The sequence below is a fragment of the Garra rufa genome, chromosome 21, assembly GCF_049309525.1.
Source record: "Garra rufa chromosome 21, GarRuf1.0, whole genome shotgun sequence".
NCBI lineage: Eukaryota > Metazoa > Chordata > Actinopteri > Cypriniformes > Cyprinidae > Garra > Garra rufa.
The window spans coordinates 35864503-35891579 of record NC_133381.1 but is presented as its reverse complement, the minus strand read 5'-3'; the positions used below and the strand labels follow the sequence as shown (position 1 = coordinate 35891579).

Below are 27077 nucleotides of genomic sequence, written 5' to 3'. Positions count from 1 at the left end.
ACGACAGAATAGATCATGACGTGTCTTGATCTTATTTACATCTTAAATAAATGCTATTTTTAATCTATCAGCCAAATGATAACTCTGAAAGAAAACGCAGAGAGCACGTAGCAGTGGCCGAGAGCGCATCTGATTGACAGTTCTCGCCACGAGCTCTCATATCAGTGTTGTTGTTAAAGTTCTGTTTATTTTGTTTCAGTGTATAGTTTTGTCATTTTATACACGTCACATCTTGTTTTATTCATGCAATAAATGCATGTCCACCGCTGAGCTGTGGGTTATGACTAATTTCCTGGGCAACGAATTACAATTTGAAATCAGTCAGAGCTACAGAAAAATAGTATATATATATATCTTCCTTTTTTTTTTTTTTTTTTTTTTTTTTTTTTTTTTTTACAAATGAAGCTTAATATTATGAGAAGGTAACTTTATACAACCTTTACATCCTGCATACATTGCGAAATTAGCTTCCTCCAATCTAAAAAACAAGAATCGAAAAAGAATCGAAGCAACATTGAGGAATCGATTCTGGAATCGAATCCAATCGATTCCAGAACCAGGAATCGGAATCGGAATCGATTCCAAAATTTTCGGAATCGAACAGCCCTAGGCAACAGACACTTCCTCGTTCAGTGACATTTACGCCGTTTTGATTAGTTGTTGTTTTGGCGCTCTACGTGATTGACGTGAATCCTAACCAATAGGAATTGTAGACAGCCCATCTCAATACGTTATACCAGAACCAGCCTGAAATTGATTTCACTCTTGATTTATTTTGTATGTTTTATTTTATTAATCATTTATCATGTATATTTTAATTTTATTTTTCGCTTAATGATGCTGTTATATATTTAAAATAAAGAAGTACATTCACAAATGTCAGATTTTGACATTTAACGTTTATGATAACTGAGTAATGAACTGAAAAATAAAAACGCAATAATATGTATGATCGGTCATTCACTGCTGGGGGGTAAAGTCAGATGAATAAGTAATAAATAAAGCAGTAATTAATAAAAAGTAAGATTGTGCATAGCTATACTTTGTAAAGAACTTCACTGCCCCCTACTGTTTATGAAACGTCGCTTATCCTAAATAAAGACTACATTTCGTGTTAGTTCAGCATAAACTAACAAACAAACAATTTGTTAATCTTAGTTAATTTTAATTTCAACATTTACATTTTAAGATCAAATGTTGTATCAGTTAACATTAAAAGAGAAGTTCATTTCCAGAATGAAAATGTCCTGATAATTTATTCACCCCCCATGTCCTCCATGTTCCTTTCTTTCTTTTTTCAGTCTAAAAGAAAGGTTTTTGACGCAAACATTCCAGGATTTTTCTCCATATAGTGGACTTTAATGGTGGCCAACGGGCAAAACGAGCATTTGTGGTTAAAAAGTATATACATTTTTATTTTTTTTTTAAAGATAATGACCAATCGTTTCACTAGATAATATCTGTATTCCTCGGCTGGGATCGTGTAGAGCCCTTTGAAGCTGCACTGAAAATAGAATTTGTACCTTCAACCCGTTGGCCACCACTGAGGTCCATTATATGGAGAAAATTCCTAGAATGTTTTCCTCAAAAAAATTAATTTCTTTGCGACTAAAGAAAGACAGACATGAACATCTTGGATGACATGGGGGTGAGAAAACTATCAAGAATTTTTTTTTATAATCAGTGTGCTAAGAACTAACATTAACATTTTAATTGACTAACTTTAACAAAGGTTAGGCCTAATAAATGTAAAAATATATTGATCATTCTTAGTCCATGTTAGTTAATGCATTAACTAATGTTAACAAATGAGATTATTGTAAAGTATTACCACAAATTCAATACAATGGTAATAATAATGAACCAATAATAACAACTTGAGCAGAGGACAAAATAGTTTATTTTTTTCTTCTGAAACACAGTAAACAATATGTAGAAGAATCAAAAACAATAAAACCTGCTTAAAATCGTAAATACAAAACTGGAATCACACTTATAAATTGTTAACAGGAATTCAGGAAACTAAGTCAGACAACCTTTTAATTACAGTATTAGTTATGGTGCTTTTTTTGGCCACAGTACATTTAAGTTACTCTATGGAGACATGCTAGAATGTGTTAAATTGCTTTCATTGTGCAACTTGCTGAGGGTACCACACATACTTTGTAATGTGTTAACAATACACTTAGTGACGAAACTGTTTGACAACAGAATAACTATTATTCTAGGATTTTTGCTTATGTCCAAACAAATTCATTACAAAAAGTATGCTATTTAGAAAAGGCATTTAATTAAAAAATGTAGTCTTGCAGTTTTTAATGAACTTTAGATAGAGAGAATTTTGAAAGTAGCCTCCTAATAGAGACATAGCATAGCACCACTAACTGAAACAGTTATATGTCACAAACTTGATCAATCATTTCAGTTTTGTAGTTGCTTTAATGCCACTGGCTTGTGTTTACTGTTACTGTTATTGATCTCCCTGAAAAGTTTTGTCCTTTGTTTTTCATGTCGTAACATGGAAATGAACCGGTTATTCAAGTCAAAGGTATTACTTCACTGAATCAAGTTATGTGTACATAAGAATTCTTCATTTATAGTCATTTTTAAGTATAAGTTAGATTAATAAGAAATAGTTCTTTAAGTTGGCAATGGCATGCTTCCATTTTTTTACAGTGTAAAAGTAAGTAATGAGTACCATCCAATCTGTCCTTCTGCGTGACCACACATTGTGATTGCATATCTCCGCTTGTGCTAAAGCTAACAAAATGCATCAAGTGTGTGCTATTAAAATCTATTCAAATAGTGTTAAAGCTCAAGAAAATGGATTTAGCTTTTTAGCTTAATTCCATATAAATAAACTGAATAAAAAATGCAAATATTGCACAGACTTCTAATAGTTAAAATGCTGGTGTTTGAACAGTAAAAATGCACCAACTTCAGAATATGTAAAGAAATTTGATTAACTCTCTCCTTCGCCCTCCTCCTCTTCTCGTTTGATAACGGGGTTTCCTAAAAATGAAAATTATGAGAAATCATAGAGGGTCATTTATGCAACCATACAAATGTTTTTTTCATGTTTAACTAATTGTCCAATTATTGGACAAATACAGTTGAAGTCAAATGTTTACATACACCTTGCAGAACCTGCAAAATGTTAATTGTTTTACCAAAATAAAAGGCATCATACAAAATGCATGTTATTTTTTATTTAGTACTGACCTGAATGAGATATTTCACATAAAAGATGTTGATATATAGTCCACAAGAGAAAATAATAGTTGAATCTATAAAAATGACCTCATTTAAAAGTTTACATACACTTGATTCTTAATACTGGGTTGTTACCTGAATGATCCACAGCTGTTGTTCATGAGTCCCTTGTTTGTCCTGAACAGTTAAACTGCCCTCTTTAGAAAAATCCTCCAGGTCCCACAAATTCTTTGGCTTTTCAGCATTTTTGTGTATTTGAACCCTGCAACTATTACAGAAGGTTCAAATGCTCACTGATGCTTCAGAAAGAAAACGATGTATAAAGAGAAGATGCAAGTCGAAAACTTTTTACATTTGAAGATCAGGGTAAATGTAACTTATTTTGTCTTCTGGGAAACATTTAAGTATCTTTTGTAGCTTCTGAAGTGCAGTACTAAATGAAAAAAATTTGATATTTAGGCAAAATAAGAAAAATGTACACATCTTCATTCTGTTCAAAAGTTTACACTCCTGGCTTTTAATGCATCGTGTTTCCTTCTGAAGCATCAGTGAGTGTTTGAACCTTCTGTAATAGTTGTCACTCAGTTGTCCTCAGTGTGAAAAGCTGGAATCTTTCTCAAAATCATATAGTTATTGTTGGAAAGGATTCAAATACACCAAAATGCTAAAAAACAAAGAATTTGTGAGACCTAAATAATTTTTCTGAAAAACAGCTGGCACTTTAACTGTTCAGGACAAACAAGGGACTCATGAACAACAACAAAAAACACACACAAAAAAATTAAGAATCAAGTGTATGTTATTATTACTATTGTTATTATTTTCTCTTGTGGACTATATGTAAACGTCTTTTATGTGAAATATCTTATTCAGGTCGGTACTAAATAAAAAATAACATGCATTTTGTAAGACCCCTCTTACTTTGGTAAAACAATTAACATTTTGCAGATTCTGCAAGGTGTATGTCAACCTTTGACTTCAACTGTATGCTACTTACCGTCTAGCTTTTTAAGCTTGGGAAGCCTCTTAGTAGCTTCCTCTATCCAGTTGCCATCTGTAGAATGCTTCTCTTCTAATGGGTTCCCCACAAAGACGAGGTCCACCAGTGATAGAAGATCTGCCAGCTTCTGGAACTCCCCTAAAGGATCAAACAGCCTCATAAAATGCTCATCCTTGATGTGCCATGACTAAGCTACTATTGGACTCTCAGTAATCTATCTTCCTTGCTCACCCCACTCCTTGACCAAGTTGTTAGACATGTACAAGACTTTGAGCTTCTTCATGACGTGAATTCCCTTGAGCTTTTCTATGAGGTTATAAGAGATCCACAACTCCTCCAGAGTATCACCTACTGCCTCCTGTGGGGGACAGGAGAGCAGTAAGAAGGAAGTGGATGTCTACTTCTCAACATTATCATTATTAATGTTCTGTTTCTTGACTTACAAGTCCATTAAGGTTTTTGATGCTATTCCGGCCCAAGGACAATATCTTAAGGTTCTCTAAGAAAAAAATGTAATTAAACTTTTCAGCAATCATGACAAATGCACCTGACAGATTTGTCAAGCATTTAAGGGGTGTAACGTTACTTACTTAGACCATTCAAGTTAGCAATTTTTTCAATACAGTTTGTAGACAAGGATAATCTCCTAGGCAGGACAGAACATACAGTGAAGATATATTAGAGAGTCATTATATCTGACACGTTGTTGTTGGTTTATAAGCAAATAGACTAAAATTTAAAGATGTATATTTAGACTCACTCGCAGTTGACTAGATTAGAGAGAGATGCGTCCATTTTTTCAATGGGAGGAATCTGACCATAAAGCTTTACAGCTGTGGCCTCGCTCGCTTTTTCGCCTGTTTTCTCCTCCTTGAAACAACCAAGTAAAATCAATAAAGATAATTTGTTGTAAGATTATTTCTGACACATTTCTGCATATTAACTTGTAATGTTTATTGGGTAAAACTTGGAAAAGTTAATCTACAAACTAAAATAACAATGAACGTTTTTTACCCATTTCCCCAGGGCCTCTTTAATAGTTGTTGCTTTTGCCTGAAAACAAACATTATAAACTCGTTATCACTCACAGTAAAGTAAGATGACGTTTATTGCACAAATATCAAGTAAGAGCCTAACAAATTAAAAATAAAACGTATTTTTTCTGTATCTCTACGAATATGCTACTGTATGTTATTAATATAAAAAACACAGATGCTAAGCTCGCTATCCTCGCTATAGCCTGTCTGTAGCCTGTTAAATACCTAATAAAAGAAAAACATGGCCCATTTAAAACCTAACTTGCTAGTGTCTAACAGCTAGCAAGGTGGCTAAATGTTTATCTGCTGCAAACTGCTTAACACAAGTGATGACCACTAATGCAGCTTGTTTAATTTTTTCCAGCCTGCATAATGATCTCGTTTATATATAACAACAAACTCTTTATTTCAACATTTAGAACAATGCATTTTGCACTCAGTAACATCGCATAATAATGTGTTTTAAAGCAGAAATAAGATGGGAACTCACCATGTTGTTCTTTACGGTTGCTATGGAACTGCCCTGACGCAAAGCGCGTGCGCGAATTGATGCTTCCGACTGGCACGAGCAGCGCATCCGCGTGACAACACAAACATCACTGGTCACGTTGCCATGTGAAAAGATCACTTATGGTGAAAGAAAATAGAAAATGCCAATTGAACCGTGAGAGCGATCTAGGATAAAGAAATATAACAAACAAACAAATAAGAATATTACAATATTCTCAGTATTTTTTGTTTTATATTCACAATGTTTTTAACAGGATGATATTCCTTGATCTCGTTTACTCTCTGATGACACTTACTAAATTTGCTTACAGTTGTCGACCTTTTAAGGATAGCCTACTAAAGTCTCTTTAACTAAACCATATCTCGCAGTGTTATTTTCGCTTTTTATAATATAAAAATCTAACGATTTGGCTCTAGATTAAACCCTCCATGTTTCATGGTGTGATTCCACAGTCAAACCACTGGGTGGGAGTGATGTAACAATTATTACAGTCATACTGCGCGCGTGTGTGTGTGTGTGTGTGTGTGTGTGTGTGTGTGTGTGTGAGAGAGAGAGAGAGAGAGAGAGAGAGAGCAGAACAGAGCGTATGACAAATGACTAGAAACCTAAACATCAGCGATCTTCTACATGCCTTTAATGACAGTCCAATATGGAACCTATTTCCACCAAATAAAAGAAAAGTAAATCATAATCATGACACTCCTTACATCATTATTAATCATGATTTTACTACATAGATTATTAAATTTACTATGCACAATTAATTAAATAAATAAATTTAGCAAACCATGACAACCACAGATTGGTTTTGCTACACTAACCATAGTTTAACCTTGGTGTCCTTAGTAAAATTGTAGTAAAATATGGTTAGCCTATACAAATGGTAATCAATCTGCCAAAAACAAACAGACATGGGTTACTACACTTTTACTACAAAAAGTCAATTTATGAGATACAGCATCTTAACTTTTAACTGTTAATTATGACTTAGTATCTATAATCTTGACCTTTATCTCATAACTATGACTTTAAATCTCACAATTGCTACTTTTTATTTCAGAATTATGACTTTTTGTGTCATACAGTCATGATGATTTTCAAAGCATGATGTTTTTTCTTATGTGGTAGAAATGGGCTTTCATAGACCAAATAGGCTTATAACACTGCCCTTTATTTTATATGTTAAAATAATAGCATTCTGCATCAATAAGTAAACATGAACAATTGCTGTAATGACTGATCAAATCAAAAGTTACAAGTTCAAAAATCAATTATTGAGAGCAAAATACAGAGTGGTCTATCTTAAACAGAGTATAAATGTATAAAAATGCTATATAAACAGTAAAAACACTGCGAACAGGAATTCAGTGTCCAATGCGATATAATATGTTCAGAATGGAAACTGAACATTAGATTTTCAAGCCTGATGTTGGACTGGACGTTTATTAGAAATTTAATATGTATTAATCTTTACCACCCCGAGAGTGTCTTGCATTTGCATAATAGTGGGCTTTTTTATTATTCTTTTTTAATACAATCCCACACGATCGCTCGCTTTAAATTGCTTTGTCTGCGGCCTCATTAGTGAAATGACTATTTGTCACATTTGTAGGAAGAAAATCAGTCGCATTACGCTGGCAAAAGCATGAATAATGAGATCCAAGAAATTGTATTCAGTGCCGAGGAGCACTTGTATCGTGGTGATCTGACACACGCATGCGCAGTGCAGCCCAGTGACAGCCGAGCAGCCTCCTCAAGAGCCCAGCAGCGAGAATTCAGACAGCAGCAGTCAGTCTCCCCAGTTCCTGTTTCCGCCACGACTCGTGAAGCATCCCTTTGGTGAAAAACATACGCGCTGTGGAGATACAAGTACACCAGTGCCAAATCAAGGTAAGTGTGTCGCCGTTACATACGACCGCATTGTGTTAGAGAAAACGACGTTTTTCTCGCCGGCGAGTTCGCTCCATCCCGGCCTGTTGCTAGCTGCCTCGACTGCTGAACGGCAAAAATAACGGTCAGGCTTGCAGCTCAAACGCATTGTGTTTTCGCGCCGCGATAGCGAGGAATGCTTTGGTCAGACAGTCATTCTGTGGGTTTCACGATCACAGCACACTGTATATTGTGTTTATGTACTAGAAAGAGATGAAGGCGATTGGGAATGAGAATAGCAGTGCCAAATATAGGAAGCCTACTTTACGCAATTCCACACCATATAGCGCAAAACAAATCTGTTATCAAATACACCCGGCTTATTCATAAATGATTTGTATGGGCTGTGTAAGTGCTGCAGCAGCGTAAATTCCAGAAATCTTAGTCAGACATCTAGCAGGAATCACAACAGCAGTAGCGTGTCCATGTTTATGTGGGAGAAAGGAAGAAGGCAAGTTAACATGAAGCCGCTGCAGAAATCGGTCTGTTTACTTTTGGACCCTTGTGAAGAAGCCACACTAAGCTATGATGTTTAAAGAAAGAGCTTACCCAAAATAAAATTCAATTGACTTCATGTTTTTTATTTACATTGGAATTTTGAAGAATGTGCTTTCCATTAAGTGACAGTGAATGGGGACTGAAAAACTCAAGCCTATGAGCTGTAATAAATGTATAATAAAAGTAGTCAACACATCTCAAATATTATTTCTATAAATGCAGTGTGTTTTGGAATCAAAAGCTAGCAATTTTGTGAGTTGTTATTCACTGAAAATCATGGCATCCACTTTAGCTCTCAGTACAGAAGAGAAGAAATTACTTGTTAGTAAATATTTGTAATGAAACAAATGGTTTGAGTCGTATCTTTTCAATGAATCAGTTAATCCAAATATAACAGATCTGAATGATTTACGAAGTACGGAAATACTTACATTAGTCTGTTTCTCTGAAAAGCAATTGCATGGCTTAAGATAACTTGGAAAATCCACCTTTTTCTTGTAAGAGTGTGCCGGCCATTTGTAAATTTTACGGGTTTGGCTTCCAGACTCATTCGCATCCAGCTTGTTTTGCTGCTTGATATTGCAAATAGGTGTGTCTTAGCATATTATTTTAATGTATTATCTTAATTATGAACACACTGGTTTGTAGGGCAAACTGTTTATTGAACGCTGTTATTCTTCTCATTATTTCCCTATGGTGGCTTAAAACTGGAAGCAACATACAGCACTACGAAATTGTGCTATGAGTTTGATTGCAACATATAATCATTACTGTTAATAGAGTTCATCGTCTGTTTAATTATGTCATTTACAGATTTAACCATACATTTATGCCATATGTACATCAACTTGACATAGTCATCCCTAGTAAGCTACTAAATATATTGTAGAAACCTAAATTTTCTGTACAGCTGCTTTGCAATGATTTGCATTGTGAAAAGCGCTATACAAATAAACTTGAATTGAATTGAAGTCTTGCCCATTGGCTTACTTCTGTGATAAAGAATAAGGTGGATAGTTTAGGAATCATGACTTCTTTTAAGAATTTCGCAGTGCTTTTGCATTTCTTTTTAGGCTTCTAGGTCACTATTCATTGTAATTACATGGAAATAATCATCTGGTAGATTCTTCAAAATCCCTTTAAGAATCCCTATCCCTTTAAGAACGAAGTAGGCAATAAAGCCTGTTATTGCAGCAATACAAGTCATTATTATCACGATGACTGTTTTTCCTAACAAAGTCTTATCCCTGTTCTTCTATCTGTCAAAGGTTATGTTTCTCAGCTGCACTGGGATCAGTTTGATTTCTCATTAGCTAAAGCGAACTGCCTACCTAGAAGGCATATATGTGGAAATCATGGGCACAGGGATTATATGTCTCCACCAGTGCTTTTCCTTACTTAATCCACTCCTATCACACCCATTAGACAAACTTCATGGGCAGCATTAATTATCATTGTGTAACAATTTGGCTTCACTCTTTCAAAGATACTTTGTGGTTTTATCTCCCGTCATGTCGTCTGCTGTTTTAATCGATGCACTGAAAACATTTGCCTCACTTAAGAGCCTTGTAAAATCAATGTCTTCTACAGATGTTCGGCCATAATGCCCAGTCCCTGCTCTTCCAGGCGCACACCGATAACGAGCTTTCATAGTCAAGTGTGTTATTACATCTACATTCGTACATCTTTAATAGTGCTTTTTGCATTGAAGCAGCTTATCTCGCTTGACTTGAAAATAATGATAATTAAAACTGCCGTGATAATTGATACCTCCACAGGGTTAGGTTTAGAGGTCGACCGATATGGGTTTTTCTATAGCCGATGCCGATGTTTAGAGGTCAGGGTCAGCCGATGGCCGATATGTGCTGCCGATTTTTAGGGCCGATATCTTGAAGTTCTTCCCTTTATTTGCATGCTAAAATGTCACACTAATAATAAGTGGATGCACATCATTTCTAAACTTAACATCATGAACAATGAACACAAGGAACCATCTTTCGGATCTTGATTTTGTGCACTGCACAGTATTATTATAAAAGATTTAACCAAAGTTAACCAAACAAATCGAACTGACCAAGTATTAAAGGTCCCACTTTACATTAGGTGGCCTTAACAACTATGTACTTACATTTAAATTAATAATTTGGTACAGTGTATTATTGTGTACATACATGTTTTTACATTGTATTTATATATTTTTAAAAACCTATATGTAATTACATTTGTAATTAATTTCTGTAATTACCACTGTTGAACCAACCCTTACACCCTAACCCACCCTGAAACCTACTCATACCACCAAACCTGCCCCTAACCTTACCCATATCCCACCTTAATAGAAGCAAAAGTGTTTTGCAATGCAATATGACCACATTACGTACATTGTACTTTAAGTACATAATAATTAAGGCCACCTAATATAAAGTGTGACCGTATTAAATATATAAAACAGATAATATAAAAACTGTTAATCATTGACATAAAAGTTTAAGAGCTGAGATTAATGTGAAACTTTAATGTTTTAAATAAAATTTTGAATACAGACATTTTAAACGATTTATATAACTGAGAGGACCTGCCAGCAGATGGCGGCAAGACACTGATTTAATTACTGAATCATATCATTCATTTGATTCGTTCGAGCAGCTGATTCATTCCTGAATAAAGCAAATGACTCTCTTTATGAATGAGAAATTGAATCATTTCACTAGATTCGTTTAAAAACGCACGTTAAACGAAACACCGCTGTTTAAATGGAGATGCACAGCGGCTCAGTCGTGACTTGTTTCAGAATACTTTTGATGACAAGAAAGAGCAAAATCTTACTTTTGATGACAAAATAAAGCAAATTCAGGCAATAGTGTAATCCGCCTGCCACCCACCCGCAACCTATATTTTTTTTCTCTGATTTATCTAACCGCACACGATCTTCCTATTACAATTATTTTAATTCTTAGTTTTGTATGATGATATGATGAATGGATGGTTCATTTTAACAGCTGATTTTCCCATCGCTGCACACTTATATAGGCTTAATCACTCGTGCTTTTAAGCCAAATCCATGCTGAAAAAAATAACGTTTACTGACATCTGGACGTGACCATATACTGTATGTATAAATTCGCAGTATCTGAGGTGACGGAGAAGACGGTGCGGTGCGGGAGCATCAGGGGCAATCATCAAAATATATTTAAAAGAAAGCTGGCGCCACGGTCGTGACCACATAACTCAGGTTCAGATTTTAGAAAATGTAGTTAATGTTTACATCATTATTGATTTATCTCATCCACGCGCGACCCACCCACAAGTAATTAGAATGCATTTTATTATTACCCGACCCGTGGATATAACCACCCTCTGTGCATCACTGTCTCCGAGCGAGGCGGAGTATCATAAAGCTGCATTGTTTGTGAGAGCCTTCTTCACCCCACGCACAGAGTGAAATTCTCCGACTCGGTCTTTAAACTTAACTGCAAGTAAGAAAACCTTTAACTAGCCGTAGCATTATGCCAGTTCCCGACGGTTCTATGATTTTCTTTCACTAACTGAAAGCAACACTTCATAGTTTACTAGTAATATATAGTACATATATGGCCATGGGACTTAGAAATATTAGAATTTAAGCCTTACCTTTATCTCTCAGAACTGTTATTGAATCTTACAAAAGTTTTGGCTTGGGGTCCTTCACAGCAGCGCTCCACCGCACCAATAACACGGGGCTGCCCGCAGACGTGCCTGACTTTAAATCGGCGCTACTAAACACGGAAATCGGCCGATGCCGATATATTAAAAAATAGCAAATATCGGCCCGATATATCGGCCGGACGATATATCGGTCGACCTCTAGTTAGGTTTCTGGATAGAGATGATGTGATGTTTCTCCTCTAAAGCCAAATGGTCATCAAACTGTTTTATGAATCTGTCCTGGATCAGTTGATTAGCATCGCATTTGACCTTAGAGCAGCAAAGAATACAACAGTATGTTAAGTAACACTTTATTTAATACATCTATGTAAATACTGCATATTAGCATAAATGCCAAGTTTCAGACTAGCACTTTTCCACTGTAAACTGAACGATATGTTTGTCAGGTAACCGGAGAAGTCTTTAACAAATATTGACTGAATCAGCCTGGCTATATTAGATTAGACCAACAGAATTCATTTTCACGGGTCAGGTAGGAGTCACTCTTTCACGTTTCACTTTTTACAGTGTAGTCAGACAAACTGAGAGAATGAATTCGACACTCCTCTGCTATGTTTACTTGCCAGGGTCCTTAGAGCTGTCTTAGCCAATGGCAGTGCCTGTAACTTCCCTAAGGGGCGGTGCATTTAGCTAGAGGCCTTTTTCAGGGAATTACTCTAAAACAAATCCACAAATAGATTGGTAACATCTAAATTATTTTAATCCGACCAAATCAGCTGTATTATGTAATCTAATGTAAAGGTCTACACTAAGCTTCACCGACTTAAGAAATGTTATGGGTTTCAGATTGCTCTTCTTTGAATATATACCAGTTTTAAAGAGAGCAATGAATGCATCCATTCACATTTTTTTTTAATATTTGTGACCCTGGACCACAAAACCAGTCATAAGGGTAAATTTTTTCAAATTAAGATTTATACATTATCTGAAAGCTGAATAAATAAGCTTTTTATTTCCATTTTCCATTGGTCATAATACAACTATTTGAAAATCTGGAATCTGAGGGTGTGGAAAAAAATCTAAAAACTGAGACCTTTAAAGTTGTCCAAATTAAGTTTTTAGCAATGCATATTAATAATAAAAAAATTAATTTTGATATAGTGACGGTAAGAAATTTACAAAATGGAACATAATATCCTAATGATTTTTGGCATAAAAGAAAAAACAATAATCTTGACCCATACAATGTATTTTTGGCTTTTGCTACAAATATACCCATGCTACTCAAGACTAGTTTAATGGTCCAGGGTCACATTTAGACAAAGGAAATTGGCTGTTAAGTTCATATGTAAGGGTGTGATGTGGCCTTATCTTGTTCAAGTTAACCGTCAGTGAAGTTTATCTTTACTCCAGTATCTTATTAACTTTTACACTATGTAAGTTTTTAGTATTGTGTAATCATCTCTCTTGTTGAAAGTTTGCTTTTAATCTTAGTTCTCTCTGGTCAATCACAACTCTCACAAATGAACGATAAATATGCAATAATTTGTCATAGGCCCCTGGAGTCTCTGGAGTTCTTCTCCACGTTTTGCAGTGACTCACTCTGCTCACACAATTATGGTTGTGATGCATTACCTTGAAAACATAATATGGTTATGGGATTTCCATAATATGTAGCTTCACGTTCCCACGTGATCCAGTGCTACCTTTGCACATTAAGGTTTTGTTTTGTGTTATTTGAATTAATGACACTGATGTGGTGGCTGCACATGTTGCAATAGTCACATGATCATGTAACAGCACACTTTGCCTAGCGGAAATCCATTGTGTGCATGTCTGTCTTGTCACATTTGTCATATTTGAGTAATGAACTGAGAAATCTAATAATGCCCTCAATAGATAATTGTCTCCTGGGGTGAATTATGAAGAAGAATTATTAACCCAGGAAAAGACGTTCTGGTTTATGCTCGTTTTATTGAGATTGAATGGAGGAGTAATAGAGTGCAGGGCTTTGCTACTTTCTTAACATACATTTGCCCCGTGCTGTGAAGTGAAGGTCAGGATGGGGGCTGTAATAAAGCTCAAAATCACGGATCAGACAGGAGCAAAGGGAATCTCATTCCCCTCCCCCGCTCCCCATGCTCATCTCTTCTATTCTGCCAATATCAGGTGACTACTCTTGGCTGAGTTTCCATAGCAATGTGGGCAGTGGGCGGGGATAAAGAGGTTCTGATCAGTTTTAATGATAGTGTAGTTTGCCTCTCTGAGCAGGAGATGGAAAGTCTCTCCCAATAGGTTTTGATTGGAACGGCTGAGAGGTGTGGGATTGGGCGGCGGGGACTAGCGTGTACAAGTGCAGGTGTGTGTGTTTGCATGAGATGGATGATGAAGCGAGTAGCCGCGGTGGGGTGGGATAATCACATGGATGAAATCTCTGGCAGGGATCCTAATGGCAGACCATGTAGCTTTCCACACGATGAGCATTTGCACTCACTCTTTCCCCATTCTAGTTCTGCGGCAGTGGGCAGCAAGAAAGAACGACCCAGATGTTGTCTTTACTAACTCTCTCTTTCCCAGGACAAGGAAGACCGTGAGTCATTCTTCAGAGCCCTTTGGAGATGTAAAAGTCTGTATGTATGTGTGTGTGCATGCTTGTGTGTTTTGCTGGTAGGTTCTTGGCTGACTGCTTTTGCACCCATCAGACTTGACAGTGGCCAACGACAGGGAGCTGTTTCATCGGCTATAAATACCACACTGCAATGTGGAGCATCGCTCTGGCAGCTGCAGGGGAACTGCTCCGCCATCGCCCACACACGAGGAGAGGAAGGGTCAGGATTACACCAACCGCAGACCTTGTTTGACCCCTGCAGAAAAATGACATGTTTTTGCACAAACATATGGTCTGAACGATTAAAACGAGAATATTTGCCCTGGAAGCCGTGCATTTGCACACATCATAGTTAATGTTTACCCACCGCAGGGCTTCGTTTAAACCAAGGAAAATTTGTTGCACATGACACCGCTTTTTTCACAGAGTTCCCCGTGCCCTTGCCGTAGCAGACAGATGAACGTGAGCGATTGTGCCAAATGCACATCTGCAAAGGCAGTTGGTTGACTCTTTCAGAACATAGGGTAAATAGTCCACAACAAACTGAACTGAGACCCTTGTTTAGAGTTGGGAACCCAGAGGCACGCAATTTGCACAATAATTGTGTCCTCTGCTTGAGCTACTTACAGACAATGAGGCCAAGGTTACTTTAATTTGGAAAAAGGGGGAAAAAAAGGAACAGAAATAGACCGTAACCGTCTTGAACAGTAGCCAGGTACTTTTTCACCAGGTCCTTGCTCTATGACTGTCAGAATTACAAGAGAATGTAATGTATTTGGTTCCTTCTACACACCTTCATTCATCTTGCTTCGTCATCTGTGCCAGCAAAACTTGCCCCGTCAGAGTTGACTTCGACACACCCTCTGGCACACGCATCAGCTCAAGGGAGATAGAGGAGAGGTGTGAGAAACCCAGAACAGTAAGTCAAAGGTTCAGTAAATACTACTTTTGATTGGGATGGGATTTCCAAACGATGTTTGAGTTACAGTAAGTAGCAGAGTACTGATTTGAATAGGACTGACATCTTTACCCAGATGGGAGTGTCTGTTGTCTGGATGTGGCGGGTTTCATCATAAAACCTATTTGAATAATCAAGATTTAGTTTTCTTTTTAGATCTAATACATCAAATTATTTGAACCAACAGCTGTTTCGTTACTCAAAAAGTTGGGAAATCCATAATGAAAGTGCAATAGATAGCAGAGTGAGGAGGAATAAATGAGAAGAATCATTTCGAAAAAAATAATATGCCACAATCACAGACACTACTGTCTGGGTAGGATAACAATTTCTTAGAAGATCACGAAGTTTGTGCTAAAGTATTAGATAATTTGCAGTGCAAGTTTCACTGAGACCGTGTAAGGAAACAAAAAAACAGATATGTCTGATTTAGATGGGATTAGAGAAAGCACATCTGCAGAAATATAAATTTACCTGACCTTCTCAAGGAAAAACTAGTCTCATCCAAATAAGCTCAAGGCTGAATACCCAGGGGACTCATGTCTGAAGTAAAGATGATGGAAGCATTTTTGAGACATCTAGTCCTGTAGTCTGCATTGCTCAGCACTGACCCAAGTGAGACTGCTGTCTCAGCTTAACTGGAGCATGCTCAATAGCATCCCTAATGCCTTGTGGATTGCTAACGGCTTCTCTGGGACAATTAAGGATCTCTGCGGTGCTCACAACGATGGATGGAGATCTGCATGAAAAGCAACAGAGGTAGGATCAGGGGGCAGACAAGATGTCTATTGGAATGTTATGAAACAAACCCGATTTGCAGGGTTGGGGCATCTCATCCACTAAGTGCCAGCTCTCAGGAGTTATCAGGTTGAAAAGAGTTAAGCACAAGCACCGGTGTGATTGATGATTGTCCGAGTCGGTCTGTATGTAAGCGTGTTGTTATCCCCTTTATGTACGAAATAGAGGTGGGGGATTGTCATACTAAGAGGATTCAGAAGGTTTGGCATGATTGGATTTCACCTTGTGCTGATTGATATCTTTAACCTTTCAAGCATATAAACTCTTGGAGTTCATGATACAGCCTATCAGTTGCAAGAGGCATAGCGGATAATGCTACCATACCATCACTTGGTTTATACAGTATGCCTTTCCAACTCAACAATCACTTTCTGTCTCATGTAAAGAAAAAAGATGGTCCAAACCTCACGGGATGCAAATTGAGTGTGCTTTTGTAAGTCCCAATCTGCCCCCTCTCTCTTGCTATCTGTTTGTCTCTTCCCCAATCTGTCATTTCTGCCTTCTGAAAATGGCTTCCCCACTCCTCAGTTGTGAAAGTGTGCTATGGATTATTAGAGGGAATGCTTGATGAGACCCTGGCAGACCTACCTGTTTGAACCTTAGCACTCGGAGCACTAGTAAAATATTTGCTTCTCTCCATTGCTGTTTGCATAAGCTGAATTGAACACTTAAGTTGTTGGTCGTTGTTGGTTTTGTGTGGAAATCTCGGCTATACCTTTTGGCCAGAATCCAAGCTGCCCCTCACCCATCGAGAAGAGTTGTTAGCCCGGGGGTTTGGCTCAGGTGGGCTCTGCCACCTACACAGAATAAAAACGGCAGCAAACCGCAACTGGGTTTAAGCCAGAAAGCCAACTCAGGTTGTCATCCAAATCTTCAGATGGAGCATTTTCGTATTGCTATACTTCACATGCGCCAGTTTGCATGCCAGCATGCTACTTGCAGTTTTATCTCCACGCATCAGTTATTCCTGAAAAACTATTCCAAGGCAAGGCCAAGTAACCGCTGGCCATTTGAAGTTTAAATCTCTACACTCAGAAGGGCTATGATCGCAGTGTTTATCTGCTGCCGGTGGTTTTCAGTAGTGCAGCACAGGGCAGAGGATGAGTCGAATGCTAATTTGGTACAAAGCCAGAGGAGCAAACCTCATGTGACACTGATGACAGAAAGACAGAAAGGGTGCTGAGCAGAGATATGTCACATTCTGGGTTTTGTCCTTTTCTTCACATCAGTCTTTTTGAGCAGTGCAGAAAACGTACAGCCTGGCAAACAGTAAAAGGGTTGAGCTAGCATCCTTTTTTCCTTAACGTGCAGGTGACGAATTGTTTGGTAACAGTGCCCTTTCTTTAACCTCCCTTTCACTCTTTTCATCTCTCAGTTGCAATGTCTATTTCCTTCTTCGGCTCTTCTTCTTTCATTCGCTTTGAAATCGACTGCTTGCAGAGCAGCATCTTTGAGCCAGGTTATCGACTACAGTTTAGACACCATGGAGTAGCATTAGCCTTTGCCAGCGAGAGGCGTGTAAGGCAGAGAAGATCCTGTTCGGAGAGATAATCTGATCAGTGGATTTGTCGACTTAATTTTTCGCTAATCCTCATAGAGTTGTGGCAAGCCCTTTTGTGTTGAAAAGGCACAGGTTGTCTTAATTGGGATCAAGAGTTGGATTGCCGCTCATGCCAGCTACAACATGCTGTGGTTTCACAAGCGGAATATGTTATAAGATTTAGTGGACATTGATTTTACTGTATTGTTCAGCAGGACTCTTTATTTTATTAAAGCGTACATTGATGAATGATGATGTTAAATTATATTGCTGGTTATATGCCCCTAATGCTTTTGTTAAATATTCGCTTTCCTGGCTAGTCAAGAGATTTGTGTAACTGGCCAGAGGAGTACTGACAACAAAACAGAAATAAGCTTAATCCATCTAGATTACAAACACAGTAATGAGCCAGGCATTGTCACAAGACTCAGTAGTACCAGTAGTTCAGCTTTATACTTGTTCTGTTGATATTTTCACAGGCCAAACTACAAAAAAAAAAAAAAAACAATCGATTTTTTTTTACTGACTTTGATTTGGCATGCAGTGTTTTCCAAATGTTTTCCAAATTATTTTAACAGATTGCAGTTGTACAAACAGTTTTGTGTGGTTAACCCACACTCACTTTGATTTGGCACACAAATGTTAATGTGTAATAATGTAATAAAATGAATAAATATACAAAATTAAAAAATATATATAGAAAAATCCCAAAATCTGTTTGCCATTTTTTTTAGCCTTTGAGAGTTTTTTCTTATGTACAATCTCCAGACAGTTTCACCATCTGGTCATTTTTTAATTAAAACCACTTAAAATATTAGAATGACTTCAGGAATGGAATTTTCCTTATGAATATGCTAAATGCAAATTTGAACCAATAATCTTGATGTTGATTTACAGTATAGACATTCTGTCAATAGCCCATCATTTCCATTCAAAATTTTCTTTACAAAACAACTATATTACATTTTTAATTTGCAACCATAGAGTCAAATTATTCAGTAAGCTATAATTGAACTCCATGACAGCAATAAATTCATAAACACATTTGCTGGAAAACAATGGCATGCTGTGATGGGTTGATAATTATAGTTATCAACCCATTCTAACTGATTCTTACAAGAATCACAGAAATAATAGTTAACCAAACAAGGCACGAGAACACATGCACATGATCAGTGGCACCTGCCATTGGTTCGACCTTATCGCTCAACCCTGAAGAGGACTTTGGTCATTGGTCTTATAACCATGAGGTTATAACACAGGAGTGAATAGAACAAAACAGGGCTCGCAAAATCGCTAGCCCTACGTCCCGGGGCTATTGTGTTTTCCAGTCGGGCAACCAAAATGTTTGACCGGACTGCCCGACGGGCTATCATAAAGTACAGGGCTTCTGAGGTCCTTAAAAACTCCTCAATTTAGTTGTATCAAATTTAAGGCCATTAAAATTTTTAAATATGTTAAATAGTAAAAGAAAAATCTTAATAATAATATTAAGGGGTCTTACAGTTGATGACGGAAAGACGAGAATCGCGATAGGGCTGGATTAAACTTCAAAAGGCAATGATGTCATTGAATAAAAATATTAATGCTGCTTTGTATACAGCCGTTACTAGGGAAACCGTAATATTTCAGCGCTCCTAAAACGCCCCCTCGTGACAGAGAGTTAATGTGAAAGAAGTTAATGTGCCTTCTAAAAATATAAACAATTAAGACAGTAATATTTAATTTTTGAATAAATATAATAAATGATATACTTAATTTATCCATTTTAAATGGTATAAAGGCTGAAATGCTATTGTATAAGATTTTGTTTTTGTGTGAACCTGTATCTGAATTATAAATCATTTTATGACCGAATATTATATTGTACATTGTCCAACCCCACTCATACTGTGTTCATTTTACTTGTGCAGCTCTTCAAAATAAAGAAATTGCCTTAAATTGATATTTTAAAATTCTGCAGATAAACTAAATAGTGAAATAAAATTCCTTCCTTGATATTTGTGTATTGAAAACATTTTTGATTGACATTTAGACTCCTATCTGATTTTCTATATTTAAAAAGAAAATAGTCTTTTTTTTATTTGGGCTAGTTAAATTAATTTTCGGGCTACCAAAATCTGAAGAGTACCTGCTTCCAGAGATTTTGAAATTTTGCGAGCCCTGCAAAAGAAGGAAGTGGTTGGGATCAGGCATTGTAAGTTTTCAACCTTTAAATCGTATGTGAAAGTGAGCATGAATGACTAAATATGTGATCGTCTGAAAGCTGAATAAATAAGCTTCCCACTGATGTATGGTTTGTTGGGATATGACAATATTTGGTTGTATTAGAACTATTTGAAAATGTAGAATCTGAGGGTGCAAAAACATCAACATATTGAGAAAATCGCCTTTAAATTTGTCCAAATGAAATTCTTAGCAATGCAAATTACATATCAATAATTTAGTTTTGAGGTATTTACGGTAGGAAATTTACAAAATATCTTCATGGAACATGATCTTTACTTAATATCCTAATGATTTTGGGCATAAAAGAAAAATCGATAATTTTGACCCATACAGTGTATTTTTGGCTATTGTTGCAAATATACCAATGCTACTTACGACTGGTTTTGTGGTCCAGGGTCACATATGTGGTCTGTTTTGCTGAGGACCTGGCACTGGATGAGCTGTCCTCTTTAGTGCTCCACTGACATCCATGCTAATCAGCGTGCCTAGTGACAGACTCTGCGTTGCTGCACGCTCGAGTTTGGTGCGAATGGATGTTTCGGTGCTTCAGTGATTTGCACGGTTTATTGGTGTGATCAGAGCGTCTTTTGTGAGCATTAACAGTCGCGCATAAACAGGCTTTTCGGCATTGGGAAATAGAATTTCAGGGCAGTTGAGATGCCCTTGGGAGGCAATCACAAAGGCGCTCGGCTAAAGCTTCGGAGTGCCTGTGGCCTACCGCATGGCACTAACGTTTATTTGAAATCACTCAACATTATTCATTAGCAGCTTCCTCATGTGTTGCATTCATGCGTTTCCATTTTACCTTGCATGCTAGCCGGAAACCTGGCGTGACATATACGCCGATCTAGCAGGAGGCGGCTTGTGAGAGAGGTATCATTTGTCTGAATGAATCACCTCATCTCCTCCTCTCGTGCCGCACACCCAGCGATTTTTACAGCACGGTGTAATTGGCCACTCTGTTTCCCATCTGTTGCTTGCTTGCATTCCTTGTCATATTCCCTCTGCTGTCCTGCCCACCCTCGGCACCAGCGGCACAAGGGAGTTGTGTGTTTCTGCCAACAAGTGACGACAGAAGCAAGATCAAATAGAATTCATAAAAGTCGATAAACATCCGGCTGCCGTTTCATTATCTCTCTGTCTCCTCTCCGCGAGCTGGAGCTGTGGGTGCCATTTATTTCCTTAGAAGAAGGCCTTTCCATTCCTGATGAAAACTTTTCCATTTCACATTCTTGCCCTGGGCAATGGATCAGACTGTCAGAGTTACTTGCGTCTCCAAACTCCTCCACGATTCATCACTCTGTTTTTTGTTTGTCTTTTTTCCTCCAGACAAAGAGTTGTGGCCCATTACATATGTGCCTTGGAGAATTCCCACTCCCCTTTTTAGTTCCAATACAGAACCAAAGTTTTTTGGTTTCTCTTGATTTAGTCAAGGTTAGACCTTAGAATACAACTGAGGGTGTGAAATTAACACCAACCAAATGCGGGTACTTTTTATGCAGTGGTGGGTAATTGTGCTCATCTATCAGTCATTGTACTGGACGACCTGTAAGACACAACAGACTGGTATTTGACAAGAAATGCATTTGCTTATATGCAAAAGCACACGCTTGAAGAAACACATTTTATTATCTTGATGAACAGACAAAACATAAGCTGTCAATATGCCTGATACGCTGTTTCTGGGTGCTCAGACTTGCTCTGTCACTCGTGTCATTTAGTAAAAAAAAAGTAATTTATTCCTGTGATGGCAAAGATGAATTTTCAGCAGCCATTTCTCTGGTCTTGAGTGTCACATCACTCACATGGTGGTTTGGTGTTCAGGAAACATTTCTTATGATTATCAATGTTTAAAAACAGTAATGCTGCTTAAAAGATTAGTTCACTTCTGAATTAAAATTTTCCTGATAATTTACTTATCCCCAAGTCATCCAAGATGTTCATGTCTATCTTTCTTCAGTTGACAAGAAATTAAGGTGTTTGAAAAAACCTTTCCAGGATTTTTCTCTATATAGTGGACTTCAACCGATTTGAAGGTCTAAATTTCAGTTTCAATGAAGTTTCATGTAGAGTGTACGATTTTCAAAAAAAAAAAAAAAAAAAAAAAAAATATATATATATATATATATATATATATATACTTTTTAACTACAAATTCTCAGCTTGCACTAGCTTTGTGATGTGTGTCTATGACTTCACACATTGCGTAATCAATTACGTACTTCTTCATTTGTGTACTTCAGTTCAAAAAGGTCAAATTTTCTCTTCCAACTTCGAAACATTGTCACACATCATTGTTTTACCTTTTTTGTAAAGGGGATTTGACTTTTGTTGCACGTTCGCTTTGTAAACAATGGCTCGGTACTTCCACCTATGTTAAGCGTGATCTTTCCAACATGACTACATGCGAGCATTTGGGGCAAGACGAGCATTTGGGGTTAAAAAATACACCATTTTAATATATATAGATTATTTGTATATTTGTTTAAAAATGGCCAATCGTTTCGCTAGATAAGACCCTTATTCCTTGGCTGGGGTCGTGTAGTGCCCTTTGAAGCTGCGTTGAAACTGCAATTTAGACATTCAACCCACTGGGTCCCATTGAAGTCCACTATATGGAGAAAAATCCTGGAATGTTTTCCTCAAATTTCTTTTAATTTCTTTTCGACTGAAGAAAGAAAGACATGAACATTTTGGACAGGGGTGAGTATCAGGAAATGATCAGGAAATTTTAATTCTTGAGTAATATTTTTGAGGAAGCCATGATGCATTTCTTCAAGATTCTTTGATGAATGAAAAGTTTACAAGAACAGCAAACTTTTGAAATATTCTGAATTATCCATCAAACTACGTATTGATTTCTTAAAAAAAAAAAAATCACATAAACACCAGCTAATTGTTTACCCTGCTACGTCTGCTATAGTCTCCTGGTTTACAGTGTTGTTTTAGGTGTTCTTTGCGGTGTCAATTTGAGCATGGCTCAAGCAAAGACAAAAGCCTATTGTTTTTGGTCTCTGATTAATTGTCTTACAGGGCTTTATGTGCGTCCTAGGGAGGACTCCTACACACACTAGAGCACAGAGGACTCATTCACTGTATTCTCAGTGTACAGTCATGTCAAATTCCTGAGTCTTGGTTTGATCTTTAAGCTCTTCATTTTGAACTTACTTCTCAAGCTATGGTCTTAGAAAACACAAACATAGATTTGCATTCTCTCTCCTCCCTCTATATAAAGATGTCAAGTGCCATCTTTTCTCCGAAAGCCTCAGCGGGCTGATGTTGACTAGTGGATGCATGATAAAATTGCAGATGACAGGTTTGTTTATGCCATGCAGTCAGGAAAACAACGTGAAAGATGCCTTGATCTAAAGGGCTGGAAATTGTCGATGCCATTTAAAATAGCTGCTTTGTTGTTTTTAAAGGGCTTGAAAAGTAGATGGTCAGTTGTTCAGTTAGATGTGGTTGTATGACTGTGCTACATAACATGCGCCCACATAGTTTGCATATTTTTGACATTAATATATTTCGAAGTCAAATGTTGTACTCTGTCTTGCCTTCATCATACCTTTCAGGCTTTAATAATGTCCGGTAAAGCTGTGCCACAGTAAGAGCATTTTAAAACGTGCCAGTCATGCACTTAGTTTATGAGGCGTTTTTATTGCCCCAGCAATGGCATTCTCTTGTTTCCTGATCTGCTACTCTACTGAAGCCTGATATATCACTATAATCAATACATTACTTGTATAAGACTCTAGTTGGATTTAAGTTCCAAAAAAGTTGACTTGATTTTAGGTCTAACCACATTTTTAAAGTAGTAGTACAGCACTGCCTCATTTTGCTGAAGATATCCTGAGATACGACTGCCTTATGTCCAGATAAACCTGAAAACCAGTAGTGATCCTTCAAGGCTGTTCTGCCTATGCAGCTCAGTCTGACCAGCCTCGGCCAACTGCCTCAAATCAATATGACCATCTCAAAATCACTTTGAGTCCCTGCCCAGAACCTAGTGACAACCATCTGTCAGACAGATTCTCCCAAACACAGGAACACACCCACAAATCTGTCTCCATAGCATTACCAATTGTTGGTTCGCTTCAGTCTTTCTTGATCACTGAATATGCCTAGTTCTCCGCCAGCTAAATTACATTTCAACACACACAGTAATTTGGTGCAGAATGGTGAGGGCTTAATGATGCTGAAACTCATCACCCTCGTGAAGAAAAGTCGGGAGTGCAGAAGGGAGCGTGAGGATGTGCAAGAACCAGCAGGCTTGGCACTGTAAACTACTGCAGGTCAGGTCTGCCATGTTTCACCTTGGCTTATTAAGGTCTACTGTAGTAAAAATGTATTTTGGACCATCTGAAAAAATATGTTAGGTAGGAGGAGGGTTTCAAAACCATAGAATATTACTTAACAATATCTGTAAGGATTTTACTGCTTGGTTTTGTGTGGCCATTGATTTTTTTTAAGGGGGCAGCTTTGTCTAGGTTTAACCAAGCCAGTGTTTTCTGGATTTGCTTCTGTCATCAATTGGGGGAAAAAGGCATTTTATGCTAATTGTTTTGTCTGTGGGGTTGAAAGCTGTTTGGGGCCATGCCAGTAATGTCATTTAATAAACAGATCATTGATCTCTTTATTCAAAAACTAGATTATCCAATTCTCATTATAAGAATAATGTTGCATCTATCAGATAACTGATGTTCAGAGGTGGGTAGTAACGAATTACATTTACTTCGTTACATTTACTTGAGTAAATTTTTGGGGTAACTAGTACTTTTAGAGTATATTTAAATATAGGTACTTTTACTCTTACTCAAGTACATTTATAGTGAAAAAAATTTACTTTTACTTCGCTACATTTGATGGCGTTCCTCCGTTACTGTCCTCAGAAACGTGTCGTTGGAATTTTTTTATTTCATTTCTGATAAAACTGTGTTAATACTGCTGTGTATACAGCTGTTACTATGGAAACCGTAATATTTCAGCGCTCCTAAAGCGCCCCCTCGTGACAGATAATTAATTTTTCATTTCAAATCATTCTTTTCAGCTGTTTATGGTCAAATGATTGCAATTATCGACCCATGTTTTTATGCAGCAAACACAGAGTTGTAAATGTAAAAAGTTAAGGTGCCTTCTAAAAATCTAAACAAGTACATTAAGATGTATGTTTCAAATAAATATAATAAATTATATACTCAATTTATCCCTTTTAATGTTATAAAGGATGAAATGCCATAGTGTAACATATTTTGATTTTGTGTGAAACTGTCTGTATTTTAAATCATGCCATTTTATGGCTTAATATTCTACTTTACATTGTCCAGTCCCATTACTGTTTATTTTACTTTTGCAGATCTTAAAAATGGTTATGAATTGCTTTAAATTAATATTTAAAAATTCTGCAGATACACTAAATTAAATAAATATAATGAAATAAAATTACTTCCTTGATATTTGTTTTATATTTGTGTATTAAAAACATTTTGATTAGACTCCTATCTGATTTTCTATATTAAAAAAAGGACTTTTTTTTCTATTTGGGCGGAAGCTTTCCAAACAGTTTGAAATTCAGGGTCTTCACTTCATATCAAGAAGTAACTAGTAACTAGCTACTTGAGTACTTTTTTCATCGGATACTTTTTTACTCTTACTCAAGTAACTATTACGATTGTTACTTTTACTCTTACTTGAGTAAATATTTCCATAAGTACTTGTACTTTTACTTGAGTACAGATTTTGGGTACTCTACCCACCTCTGCTGATGTTTGTATTTTGTTAGCCTCATGCAGTATTCTTTTTTAAATTTTCTTCATCTTAAAGGAATAGTTCACCCAAAAATTTTAATTCTGTGATTAATTACTCACCCTCATGTTGTTACAAACCTGTAACCTGTAAATTAAGATATTTTGGTGAAATCCAAGAGCTTTCTGATCCTGCATAGACCGGAACGAAACTACCATGTTCAAGGCCTAGAAAGGTAGTAAGGACATAAAATAGTCCATGTGACATCTGTGGTTCAACCTTGATTTTATATGAAAATACAGTTTTTTGTGCAAAGAAAACAAAAACAACTTTGTTCAACAACTTCTCTTCAGTTGTCAGTCTTCGACACACATTCACAAAAGTGCCATGATGCACAAAAAATATTCTCTTATATTTAACACATATTCTCTAACACATAATGCGTGATTTTTGTTGCTGTCTATGCAGGGTCAGAAACCTCTCGGATTTCATGAAAAATATCTTAATTTGTGTTTAGAAGAAAAACGAATGACCGACATGAAGGTGAGTAATTATGACAGAATTTTCATTCTTGAGTGAACTATATCTTTTATTAATTGTCCATTCTCTTATGCCATACTCTCTCTTGCAACCCTTGTAAAATCTGGCGGTTTTGGTTGCCCTTCTCTCAGTAATAAGTGGTTTTGATTTTTTCTGCCTTCTCTTGTTTCTCCAGCATTTGAATTGCCTTCTTGTGTGTTATATGCTTAGAGGCTTAAGATGTTGTCGTTTGTCAAACAGGACATTATCGAGCTAGTCATTCTATGCAAGAATCGGGTGTAACCTGAGGTTAAACACTTCGCTCAAGGGCGCGATAATGACAGAACTGGGATTAAGCCTGCAACATTCATGTTGACCGCACAGCTCCTTAAGTTACATTACTGCCACCCCCAAGATAGGGCTGATCCAGAATCAAACAAGAAATCTGATCCTAAGTATGATTTTTGACAGTAATTTGAGAATTGATTAACATTTTCCCAGCAGTGTATCATATAAGATGCTTTATATATCTCATTTTTAGAAATTTATATTTGTATATAATTATGAATTATTCCAAGCAGTTGCTCTTGTATAACAACCGACTAACAAACAGAAACAAACTGCGATTAGTGGGAACGTCAACCCTAGCAGTTAAAAGTCCCTTGAGAGGGATTTTCGTTTTCCTTTTTTAAAAATAATTACTCACCGTTCATTTTCGGAACACAAATTAAGATATTTTTGATAAAATATGAGCGCTTTCTGACCCTGCATAGACAGCAACACAACTGACACATTTAAGGCCCAGAAAATTAGTAAAGACATTGTTAAAATAGTCCATGTGACATGCATG

The 27077-nt window shown here is 36.9% G+C and overlaps 2 protein-coding genes across 2 annotated transcripts in view; one reads left to right on the top strand and one right to left on the bottom strand.

The window, feature by feature from the left end:
* Positions 1-1892: 1892 nt before the first annotated feature.
* dnal1 (dynein, axonemal, light chain 1) lies at positions 1893-5813 on the bottom strand. The gene is made up of 8 exons (XM_073827386.1): positions 5741-5813; positions 5228-5266; positions 4974-5083; positions 4804-4859; positions 4657-4712; positions 4445-4571; positions 4211-4351; positions 1893-3012 (listed from the first exon to the last, which is right to left on the bottom strand). Exons 1-8 carry the CDS (start codon positions 5741-5743, stop codon positions 2963-2965), a joined length of 582 nt encoding a protein of 193 aa, XP_073683487.1. The 5' UTR covers positions 5744-5813; the 3' UTR covers positions 1893-2962.
* A 1702-nt stretch (positions 5814-7515) lies between these two features.
* Positions 7516-27077, top strand: part of fut8a (fucosyltransferase 8a (alpha (1,6) fucosyltransferase)) — a 124950-nt gene continuing 105388 nt past the window's right edge. The window contains exon 1 of the mRNA XM_073826949.1: positions 7516-7651. The gene's annotated coding sequence lies outside the window, so the exon portion shown is untranslated. The remainder of the gene's footprint in view (positions 7652-27077) is intronic.